The following is a 12,500-nucleotide window of genomic DNA, read 5'->3' as shown; positions in this document are numbered from 1 at the left end:
CACCCTGACACTGCCCTGAGGTACACACACAATAATTAGCTCATTCCTTAGTTTGTGCTAAGCTAAGCTAGCTTCATTCATTGATTGGTGGCCTTAATGAGAAAGTTTCTCGTACTTTGAATCTATTTTGTCCAAAACTAAAAGTATGTTTACTTTACTTTACTCTATTTTACTTGATTCTACTTTACTTTACTTTATTCTACTTTACTTTATTCTACTTTACTTTACTTGATTCTACTTTACTCTACTTTACTTTATTCTACTGTACTTTACTTTACTTTATTCTACTTTACTCTACTTTACTTTACTTTATTCTACTTTACTTTACTCTACTTTACTTTACTTTATTCTACTTTACTTTACTCTACTTTACTTTACTCTACTTTACTCTACTTTACTTTATTCTACTTTACTTTACTCTACTTTACTCTACTTTACTTTACTCTACTCTACTTTACTTTATTCTACTTTACTCTACTTTACTCTACTTTACTTTACTTTACTTTACTTTACTTTACTCTACTTTACTTTATTCTACTTTACTCTACTTTACTCTACTTTACTTTACTCTACTTTACTTTACTTTATTCTACTTTACTTTACTCTACTTTACTTTACTCTACTTTACTTTACTTTACTCTACTTTACTTTATTCTACTTTACTTTACTCTACTTTACTTTACTCTACTTTACTTTACTTTACTCTACTTTACTTTACTCTACTTTACTTTACTCTACTTTACTTTATTCTACTTTACTTTATTCTACTTTACTTTACTCTACTTTACTCTACTTTACTTTACTTTACTCTACTTTACTTTATTCTACTTTACTTTAAGTGTACTTAACAAAGATGGAGGGATGACATGGGGGTTAATGAGGAGGAGGAAGAGGAGGTTTTAGGACGCGCTCGGTCTGGCCTCGTTGTCATGACTACACCCCCACCCCTCCAGAAAAAACACACAGTCTGTCACCATGGCAACCAAACTCCTAACGAACCCCCCCTCCACACACACACACACACACACACACACACACACACACACACACACACACACACAGAGTTTAAAGTTCATGGAGGAGGAGGAAGAAGATGAAGGAAGAAAAGAAAAGAGAATAAAAAAGAAAGATGAAGAATGGAGGAAAGGAGAAGGAAGGAAGGGAGAAGGACATAAAAGTGTGTCTGTTAGAAAGAAAAAGAAGAACAATTAAAAGAGGAGAAGAGCAGCAGGAGATGAGCTCGTTATGGAGACAAGAATATTTAGCTGTAAGTCCTCACTAATCAGTCTGTAAGAGGATCGGGGGGGGGGGGACAAGGGGAGAGGGAGGGAGAGAGAGAGGGAGAGAGAGAGAGGGAAGGAAGAGGGAAGAAGGGATGGTGAGAGAGAGAGGGAGGAAGAGAGACGAGGGAAGCTAACATTAGCATAGCACACTTTGACTGACCCGAGTCTAGATGAAGTTCTGGGGACGTAGTACCTTCAAAGAGGTCCTGGTTGGAGGGTAGTACTTTGTGAAAGTACACCAGCTTTCAGGGTTTGACGGGATGCTCGTCTCTGATTGGTCGGACATCACTTCATCCATTGAACCAGGAAGTACTCTGTATAAACATCAACAGATGATTTAATGCAGACAATCACACATCAGTAGACAAGGAAACAAGACAACAGTCAGCTAAAGGAACCTTTCAGCTCCTTCAGAAGTCGTCCTGAAACTAAGATGACCACACACACACACACACACACACACACACACACACACACTTGGAGGGTAATTCTCTGGACCTGAGCCAACCTCTGTGGGATTAGCCTGCACTGTCACACACCGGTGTGACACTCAAAAACACACACACACACACACACACACACACTCACCAGAGTGTGAAGAAGAGGAGTGATGGAGGTGGAGGGAGTTCAACAAGTGCTGGTCCACATATGGTCACATTTGTGTGTGTGTGTGTGTGTGTGTGTGTGTGTGTGTGTGTACCCTCCCTCAAAAAAAAAATCCTTATGTCCGAGGGGATTACACACACACACACACACACACACACACAGAGGATGTGATAAGAGTGTGTGACTGTAGCAGACACTGAGCAGCTGTCCTCTCAGCGATTAACAGGAGCAGCACTGCCACCAGGGGTTCACACACACACACACACACACACACACACACACACACACACACACACACACACACACACACACACACACACACACACACATTAATACTTACGTTTAAACTAATTTAAACTGTTTACATTCTTAAACGTTTAAGTCTAAACCTTCAAACAGCACTTTGAAGAAGTGAGGAAGACAACATTATAAAACGTTTTCTGTCGATGGACACTTTATACACGTTTGTAGTTTTGGCATCTTTTGTAAAAAATTAAAACATTTTTGTTGAACAATATTTTAGTAAATCTCATAAACAGGTCTTGAGATTTAGTCGTCATCTTTTTCAGTGTTTCAAACAAAAAGAGACCTTTTAACACCATCACTCCTTGCAGGTGTGATCTCTGCTGCCTGTCCTTCCGAACTCACCGAGGTTTGTTGCGTCACAACGCCGCGGTGCACAAGCTCCTCCCCCAGGACCCCAGCGGACGGCCCTTCATCCAGAACAACCCGTCCATCCCCACCGGCTTCAACGACCTCGCCTTCATCGACTTCTCCTGCAAGAAGTTCGCTCACATCGCGCAGGTACCGATCGCCGGTTATCTATCGGGCTCTAGAACGCACCGTCGGGTTTTAAAGGGTCAGAATTAAGTGGACTCTCTTTAAACCCCCTTCCCCCCTCTCTGCAGGTCTGGTGTGAGACAAACCTTCGTCGCTGTATCAGCAAGTTCCACCGGTTCGTCTGCGATTGCTGCGACAAGGCGTTCCCGCTCCGCTCCGCTCTGGACCTCCATAAAACCATCTCGCACCCAGACAAACCCTCTGACACACGGGACATGGAGATTGAGGAGATTGAGGAGGAGATTGAGGAGGAGGAGGAGGAAGAAGAGGAGGAAGAAGAAGAAGAAGAGGAGGAGGAGGAAGATGGAGCTGCAGAAAACGGCGTCGACAGACCAGATGTTGAGAAAAAAGCCTCGGAGCAGCACAGCTTCCTGGAGGCGTTGGGTCTCCGGCACGTTTCTAAGGTAATTTATTTTCACATTTCTTTCTCTCCATGATGTTGATTTTTCAAAATAAAAGTCCTGCTCCTCTATGGAAACAGAACCATCATGACTAGAAGTAGAGAGAACTAGAACATGTCTTCAGTGAGAACAACACAGTTCCGATGACATCACTCGTTAAGAAGAAGCCACGCAGAGGGACGTGTTCCAGGCTCCGTCCTCTGATGGACGCTGTGTTTGTTTCTCAGGTGAAGTCTGGACCCACGGACGACGAGATCCATCAGGCCCACCTGGACAGCATCAAGGTGATCCACGTGGAGCCGCCGTCCTCCAGCCTGCCCCAGGAGCCGGCCTCGGCCTACCTGTCCGGCGGTCTGGGTCTGACTCTGGGCCTGGGCGGTCTGGCGGCCCTCAGCATCCCGCTGCTGGAGGCCTCTGGCTCCGCCTCCGCCCTGCAGGGCCTCTCCCAGAGGGAGGCCATGAGCCTGCTGTCCCTGCAGCCCTTCCCGAGCGGCTTCCTCCTGCAGCCCGACGGCGGCGGCGCCGCGATCGGCGGCGGCGCCTCGTCGGGGTTCAAACCCGGGGAGGCCGGAGGAGCCGGGCTCATGGAGCTGGCCGACATCCAGCAGATCCTCAGAGTGGCGAGCGCGGCGCCCAATCAGATGGGACTGACGCTCCCGCCGCTGGCCAAAGCTCCAGGATTCGCCGGAGGTCAAGGTGGGTGTCGCCCCCCCCGGAGCTGTCAATCAATCAATCGATCGATCGGCCAATCGGTTAGCTTGTGAAAAGATTTGACGGTAGAATCACCAAAGAAACTCTTGTTTCTTCCTCCTGCAGGTCAAGTCCAGAAGGCGATGCCCCCGTTGAAGCCCAAACCTCCCATCACGCCTCGCTCCAGCCTCACGGCGACGACTCCCCCCCCCCTCCAGAGCTCCCAGCAGGCCTCGCTGGGCTGCATCAGCCCCAGCCTGCCGCCTCCCACCCCGACTCTCTTCAAAACGCCCTCCTCTTCCTCGTCCTCCTCCTCGTCCTCCTCAGCCGGGAACGGAGGGCAGCTGGACGCAGAGTGCATGGGCGACGCCCACACGCCTCTGTCCGATTCGCCGCCGGCCGCCATCACGGCAGGGCACGAGGAGGCGGGGCTTAGCGGGAGAAAGCCGGGAGCCAAAGGCGGGAGCAACGCCGGCTCGACTAAAGGCTCGTTCCCGTGCCGGTTCTGTGACCAGGTGTTCCCCTTCTCCGGCGTACTGCAGGCCCACATGCGCTTCCACCTCGGCATCCTCCCGCACCAGTGCAACATCTGCGACTACGTGGCGCCGGACAAAGCCACGCTGATCCGACACCTGCGGACGCACAGCGGCGAGCGGCCCTACGTCTGCCGCGTCTGCCACTACCCGTTCACCGTGAAGGCCAACTGCGAGCGCCACCTCAGGAAGAAGCACGCCAAGAACTCGAGGAAGGAGATCGAGAGAAACATCAAGTACGTCACCTCCACCACTACGGGCAACCTCGCCGCGCCGATCACCACCACCACCGCCCAGGACACGGAGACGGGCTGCTCCGGAGCCGAGACCACGTGCCGGTTCTGCGGCGAGGACCTGAAGACCTACCGGGCGCTGCAGATCCACCTGCGCACGCACAACGGCTGCCAGAGGAAGCCCTTCGAGTGCCGGCGCTGCGGCGCCGCTTTCCTGGCCAAACGCAACTGCATCCACCACCTGCTGAAGCAGCACCCCGAGGTGCAGGAGAGGGAGATCGAAGACCACATCGCCACGCTGCTCCCCCCCACCGTGACCGCCCCCCGAGCAGCTCCGACGACGCAGAACGGGATCGGTCAGCCTTCGATTACGGCGCTCCACGCCGTGAAGGTGGAGGAGCTGACCAACGCGGTTTACGCCGCCGACCTTGACCAACCGCTGGACTTCTCCGCCAAGGGTCGCGGTGCCGGTGCTGGCGGCAGCGGCGGCAGCGCCGGCGGCAGCCTGGCGGGGTCCCCCGGGGTCAAACTGGAGAGCGTCTCCCCAAACTTCGACTGCTCCGTCCTGGACCAGCCCATCGACCTGTCCGTCCCCAGCAAGAGGCAGCGGAGGGGGGAGGAGCGGGAGACGAGGGAGAAGAGGGAGATCAAGGTGGAGCCCAGCGGCAGCAGCATCGTGGAGCAGCAGGCTCTCGCTCTGTCCAAGGAGGAGAAGGCGGCGAGCGTCCTGCCTCCTCTGCACCCCCACCCACAGCTGGGCTGCTACCAGCTCCCCCCTGGATCCACCCCTCCCCCGGCCTCCCTCCCCAACTCCGCCCGAGCCCAGCGCCTCAAACCCTTGCTCCCCAAACCGCCCTCCGCCTCGCCCTCCTCCTCCTCCTCCTCCTCCGCCCTCAAGGAGCTCCCCCCTCTGGCCTCCATCGCTCAGATCATCCACTCCGTCTCCGGAGTGCCAGACCTGCTGAAGAGGGAGGAGGTGAAACCCGTCGCTCCGTCTCCGGTCGACTCGGCTGCAGACGTCCCGGGACCCTCGTCTGTCCTGGAGACGCAGAGCGAGGAACCGTCTGAGGGCTCCTCCAGGTCTGTGAGCTTCATTCATAACTAATCAGTTCAAATAACTTCATATGTTTAACTTTAGCAGGATAAAACTGTAAATGAGGAACCAAAGAGAGACAGTTGTAGGAAAAAGAAAGTCTTCTAACTTCCTGTTTGGTTCCTACTTTTCTCTGTAAACACATCTACATGGTAGATTCCTGATTCTACCACCAGGTGGCACCAAAGCACAATAAACAGAATGTGTTATTGTGCGTTTGTCCAACAGAAAGCGGTCCAGGAAGAAGCATGCTGCTCTGGCGGTGAAGGAGAAGGCCGTCCTGAGCGGCGGCATCGACCTGGAGTCCAGCGGCGAGTTCGCCAGCGTGGAGAAGATGCTCGCCACCACCGACGCCAACAAGTTCAGCACCTACCTGCAGACCGGAGCTGCAGACCTGGGAGGAAAGAGAGGTGAGAGGAAGGACAGCTGAGCTCAGGTGTGATGATTCAAAACAAAAAGAACCCTGAGGCTAAAAACCCTCTCTCTCCCCGTGAACAGACGTAGACCGAGCAGGAGGAGGCGAGGACAAGGAGGGAGGAGCCAGGGAGGAGGCGAAGCCGGCGGCGGTGGGGCCGCAGTCCAAAGGGAAGAAGAACGCCTACTCCAACTCGGTCCAGAAGATGACCTGCCCCTTCTGCCCACGAGTGTTCCCCTGGGCCAGCTCTCTGCAGAGACACATGCTGACCCACACCGGTACACACACACACACACACACACACACACACACACACACACACACACACACACACACACACACAACCACACACACACACAACCACACACACACACACACACACACACACACACACACACACACACACAACCACACACAACCACACACACACACAACCACACACACACACAACCACACACACACACACACACACACACACACACACACACACACACACAACCACACACAACCACACACACACACACACACACACACACACACACACAACCAACCAACCACACACACACACACACACACACACACACACACACACACAACCACACACACACACACACACACACACACACACACACACAACCACACACAACCACACACACACACACACACACACACACACACACACACAACCACACACACACACACACACACACTTCATGCACCACTCTTACTTCTGTGTCCACATGTGTTCTATTTGTTAATTTGTTTACTGTAATTAACTAATTTTTTTGGAAAAAGTTCACGAAAAACAAGTTTAATTTCAAAATAAGAGCGCTGTTGGCCAGACGTTCGTCCCGCTGAATCCTCCTCCGTCTCTCTCCTCAGGTCAGAAACCGTTCCCATGTCCCAAGTGCGACGCCTTTTTCTCCACCAAATCCAACTGTGAGCGCCACCTGCTGAGGAAGCACGGCGTGACGCACCGAACGCTGCGGCGCAACGGCGCCCTCGGCAAGAAGGACGGAGACGAAGGATCACACGAGAGCGCAGGTCAGAGACGCCAACGTCCACGTTTAACATTTAATGAGACGGAGTTTAAGATTCAAGCTGTGAGATCCAGAAGTTTTAGTAATTTAAATTAGTCTTCATTTTATTCAGTTTTTTTACTGCGGTTTCTTTTCTTTAACACGTTTTATTGATTTTATTATTATTAGTCACCCTTTAAAACAAAAAAGAGAAAAAAATATTTTAATAATTACATATTTAATTAATAAATTAATAAATAATAATTGATTACTATTAATTAAATAGTTCATAATTTAGGTGAAGTAAAAGTAATTTTTTGTCTCACGAGTCCTGATTTTCTCCCTGATCAATATTGTATATTAGTTGTATTGGTTATATATTGGTTATATATTGGTTGTATATTGGTTATATATTGGTTATATATTGGTTATATATTGGTTGTGTATTGGTTGTGTATTGGTTGTGTATTGGTTATATATTGGTTGTATATTGGTTATATATTGGTTATATATTAGTTGTGTATTGGTTGTGTATTGGTTGTGTATTGGTTGTATTGATCGTGTTGTTGTTGTTGTTGTTGTCCCACAGAGAGTCAGTCAGAAACGGAGCAGATGGCACCAGAAGCACAAGATCTCAGCAGCGTCAACACCTCCACCGACTCAGGCTCCGCCCCCATGTCGGATAGCCCCGCCCCCTCTGACCAACAGGAGGCGGATTCCGCACAGTCGAGCCCCGCCCACAAACCAAGCCGCGGTTAGTCCGTCAGGGGAAAAAAGACGATTAATCGATTAGTCAGATCATTAACAGTTAATATGCAAATTATTTCCAGAATATTTATCTCAATGTTCTGACATTTAATCGACTGTTAATCAAGAAAATATTGATTAACATTAAAAAGTGTTTTTATTCATAAACTAAATTCCTGGAAGATACATTTTGGGTAAATGTACACATTTAGATGTATATTTAGGTGTTTTTATGACGTCTGTTGACACGTTATTAAAGATTTAGGCTCTGAAATGTGTTTTTACGGTGACTGTTTTTACTGCATGTTATTCCCGTCTCTCACATTTCTGCTGTAGACGATCTAATAAAGGCGTAAAATGGCCCAAAAAACTTTATTTGAGTTTTTTCTAATCATAACTAGAAGTTAGGTGTCATATTTAACGGTATTTGTATTACAGAAGCTTTCATTTATTGTTACACACCTTGATTTAGTTGCATTATTGTTCTTGCTGCAGGTTGCAGTCCGGGTGCAGACCAGCAGGATTCAGACGCCTCAGAGCAGCCGGACCAGCAGGGGGCGCCAGAGACCAGAGCAGCACCGGGGAGACATCCTCCACAGAGCAGCAAGGTAACGTCACCTGAGCTCTACCTCATCAGAGTTTACCATCATGTTTAAATCACGTGTTTTCGTGTGAGTCGTGTGTTTCCGTGTGAGTTGCGTGTTTCCGTGTGAGTCGTGTGTTTACGTGTGATTTACGTGTGAATCGTGTGTTTACGTGTGATTCACGTGTTTACGTGTGAATCGCGTGTTTACGTATAAATCACGTGTTTCTGTATAAATCACGCGTTTCCGTGTGAATCATGTGTTTACGTATAAATCACGCGTTTCCGTGTGAATCACGTGTTTACGTATAAATCACGTGTTTACGTATAAATCACGTGTTTACGTGTGAATCACGTGTTTACGTATAAATCACGTGTTTACGTGTGAATCACGTGTTTACGTATAAATCACGTGTTTACGTGTGAATCACGTGTTAACGTGTGAATCACGTGTTTCCGTATAAATCACGTGTTTCCGTATAAATCACGTGTTTCCGTATAAATCACGTGTTTCCGTATGAATCACGTGTTTACGTGTAAATCACGTGTTTACGTGTAAATCACGTGTTTCTGTATAAATCACGTGTTTCCGTATAAATCACGTGTTTACATATAAATCACGTGTTTCTGTATAAATCACGTGTTTACGTGTGAATCACGTGTTTACATATAAATCACGTGTTTCTGTATAAATCACGTGTTTCTGTATAAATCACGTATTTACGTGTGAATCACGTGTTTACATATAAATAACGTGTCTCTGTATAAATCACGTGTTTACGTATAAATCACGTGTGAATCACGTGTTTACATGTCCAAGAAAGGATCTGACGTTTCAGGAACCGGCTTTAACCGGATTAATGAAGTGCATATAAACACACTTTGTTACTGGTTTCCAAAAAAAGTTCTTTTAATGCTTTCATGTTCTTTACAGTTTGCACATTCCATCCTCCTAGTTTTAAACAACACACAGCTCTTTTAATAATAATAATAATAACAACAAAAGATATATTTTCCTTTTCTTTTTGTAGATTTGCAAACGATTGTTCATTTCAGATTTTTGGACTTGTTGGGTCCTTGTTCTTTCTTCTCTTTAGCTCTGTTTGTTGTGACCGTTCAGAGGTCAATGGTTCTGGTTCTGGTTCTGTGACGTCGTTCGCTCATTCAAGGCTTTTGAGTCCCAAAGAAAACGGGAGTCCTGACCTTTTTCATCTCCCTTGAACGTCTTTCTGTTGTCGTAGTTTGATCATGACAGAATGTGATCTGAGTGAAGCGTGTGGGAACACTCAGACGGATGTGGTTGTGATGAACCTCTCGTTCTCTGACGTTCTCTGACGTTCTCTGACGTTCTCCTCAGGTGGACAGCACAGACGATGACGACTGTCACAGCAACAAGAGTCTGGACCTGAACTTCGGCAAAAAGCTCATCGACTTCAAGCTCTCCACGTCCTCGGGCCCGGCTCAGGAAGAACAACCTGCATCCTCCTCGTCCTCCTCCTCCTCATCCTCTACCTCTGCTCCACAAGTAGCACCAGAGAGCCAAGAGAAGGAGAAAGGAGCTACAGCCACCTCCTCCTCCTCCAGCAGCCCGGCGGCGAAGCAGCAGCCGGAGTACAAACACGTGTGTCGAGTGTGTAAGAAGAGCTTCCGCTACGCCACCACGCTCGCTCGCCATGAGAGGGCGCACCTCTCCGAGGAGACGCCGCCACCGCCGGAGGAGGAGAAGCCGCCGGCGAAAGAGGAGGCGACGGAGAGCAAAACACCGACAAAGGAGGAGGAAGAGGTGGAGGAGAAAGGAGGGGAGGAGGAGGAGGAGCAGAAGACGGAGGTGGAGGTGGAAGAAGCAGGAGCGGTGAGCGAGGGAGGGGAGAGCGGCGAGTCGGAGGAGGAGGAGAAGGAGAAGGAGGAGAGGAGCGACGAGGAGGCGTCGGAACCAAAGAGTTTGGAGGGAGGAGAGGCGACAGGAAGACGACTGGACAAGAGGAAGAAGATCTGTAACGTCTGTGGGAAGAGGTTCTGGTCTCTGCAGGACCTGACCCGACACATGAGGTCCCACACAGGTATTCATCTGCTTCTATATTTCATCCAAGTTATCTGTAGTTTCTCTTTATATTTATTAATTTTTTGTTCATTTAAACATGTTATTATTTATTTTATTGATTTATTCATATTATACAGCATTTATTTCAGTCTTTACTTTTTATACTTTATTTATATATATTTTTTATTAATTTGAGTTTATTTAATTTTTGTGCTTTACAATTTTATTTTATTAATTAATATTCATTAATAGTATTTTTTTATTCCCCCCCCTCTGTGCCCCTCCAGGTGAGCGGCCCTACAAGTGTCAAACCTGCGAGCGGACCTTCACCCTGAAGCACAGCCTGGTCCGCCACCAGAGGATCCACCTGAAGCCCCGCGGAGCCGACGGAGCCGACGGAGCCGACGGAGCCTCGGCCGCCAACGACGACGCCAGCGAGGACGGAGACTCCTGCGCGCCGACGCCGCCCTCCACCTGCCCGCCGTCAGAGAACGAGAGCGAGAGACTCAAGGAGCTGGAGGAGGAAGAGGAAGAAGAGGAAGAGGAGGAGGCAGCAGACACGCTGGAGGAAGAAACCCCTGAAAAACAAGCTGGTGTGGATTCAGAACCACCAACGACCATCACCTCTGAAGACCCGGCTGAGCTTCCTGCAGAGTCGACACCACAACAGCAACAACAACAACAACAACAACAACAACAACAACAACAATCCTCCGCCGACACGACTCCCAGCCAACAAGCTACTGACACAAAGACAACTACTAACGACGACGACGGCGACCTGAAGTCGGCGTCCGAATCGAACGTCTCCAAAGACCCCTCCCCCTCCTCCCCATCGTCCTCCGGCTCTCCCCCAGAGGAGTCCGCACCTGCTGCCCCAGCAGAGGGCTTCATCCAGGGGCTTCTGGAGATCCACACCAAGCCCCCTCCTCTGGAGCACATGCTGCCCAACGGAGAGCCTCCTCTGGTGGGGGCAGACTAAGGGTAGACCCCCCACCACCACCCTGGCTGTTCAAACCAACGTCACCACAGTGCCATACGACGGAGAGACGCTACACCATTGATGATAATGATGATGCAAAAAAAAAAAAAAGCCCGGGAAAAACTTTTTTTGATAGAAAGACGAAAACCTTGTTTTCTTGAAGTGCCTTAACTACTAGTCCGACTTCTACCAGATGTTTTTTGCTAAATCTTTATCCGCATTATTACGGAGGGATGGATCTAATTTTTATAGCTTTTTATGATGACAATAAATTTGCATTATTATTATTATTTCTTTTTTTTTGTGCGGGGAATCTATATTTCAGCAATAAAATTAAAATAAAAAAAGAATAAAGTTATGATTTATTATTGTTTGTAGATTCTGTTTGAGGATTGATGATCAATTTATGAGGTGCCGAAGGAGACGGACGAAGACCGAGATGGACTTATGTATTTAAATCACAGCTAGGCTCCGCCCCCAACATTTAAAAACCAGCTTCAGATCTTCAGAGAGCGGACTAGTGAGCGGGGGGGAACCTGTTTTTTTGTTATTTTTTGTCCGCCAGCTTTTTGTAAAAAATAATCCACCAGTCACTTCTCCGGCTCCACCGGACGTTTTTAGATATTATTTTTGCATAAAATCAAACTGGTCGAAACCCAGTTTCACCAGCAACGTGACGACTTCCACCCGGTGGCTGGTGGACGCTTCTTACTGTGCGACAAAAGGAAGCTTTTTTTTTGTAACTGGAATAAAAGAAACACCCCCCCGCCTCGTCCGTCTCTCTGCTGGCTCACAAAAAAACTCACAAAAACATTCACGAACTTGTCGAAGTCGCATCTTTGTGAACGGGGGGTGGTGGGGGGGGCAGATATAGTGTTGATCATGTTTGTTTTTTAAACCAATCGCACTATTGACCCCTTCAGCCCTCTCAAGCCACCTGTGAGCTGGTGTGTGTTAATATTTTCTCATTCATAATCATTCTCAGTTGATTCCATGTGTGTACAGAGAGTTGAACACGTGATGCTATGATGAAT

The 12,500-nt window shown here is 48.4% G+C and overlaps 1 protein-coding gene across 2 annotated transcripts in view; it reads left to right on the top strand.

Annotated features, from left to right (window-relative positions):
• rreb1a (ras responsive element binding protein 1a) overlaps positions 1-12,500 on the top strand; it is a 24,776-nt gene that overhangs the window by 8,911 nt on the left and 3,365 nt on the right. For both annotated transcript variants that reach the window (XM_068712776.1, XM_068712777.1), the window contains 11 exons: positions 2,504-2,693; positions 2,798-3,133; positions 3,358-3,826; positions 3,947-5,666; positions 5,908-6,089; positions 6,178-6,372; positions 6,977-7,138; positions 7,703-7,867; positions 8,356-8,468; positions 9,801-10,503; positions 10,772-12,500. The exon at positions 10,772-12,500 is cut by the window's right edge and continues 3,365 nt beyond it. In XM_068712776.1, the coding sequence (XP_068568877.1) occupies positions 2,504-2,693; positions 2,798-3,133; positions 3,358-3,826; positions 3,947-5,666; positions 5,908-6,089; positions 6,178-6,372; positions 6,977-7,138; positions 7,703-7,867; positions 8,356-8,468; positions 9,801-10,503; positions 10,772-11,466 (4,930 nt within the window). In that variant the 3' untranslated portion in view covers positions 11,467-12,500. The remainder of the gene's footprint in view (positions 1-2,503; positions 2,694-2,797; positions 3,134-3,357; positions 3,827-3,946; positions 5,667-5,907; positions 6,090-6,177; positions 6,373-6,976; positions 7,139-7,702; positions 7,868-8,355; positions 8,469-9,800; positions 10,504-10,771) is intronic.

The sequence above is a fragment of the Cebidichthys violaceus genome, unplaced genomic scaffold (genome assembly GCF_023349555.1).
Source record: "Cebidichthys violaceus isolate CVI_PGR_0920_01 unplaced genomic scaffold, fCebVio1.0.p SCAF_171, whole genome shotgun sequence".
NCBI classification, from domain to species: domain Eukaryota; kingdom Metazoa; phylum Chordata; class Actinopteri; order Perciformes; family Stichaeidae; genus Cebidichthys; species Cebidichthys violaceus.
Note: the sequence above shows the minus strand (reverse complement) of the source record. Positions and strands in the feature narration are given on the sequence as shown.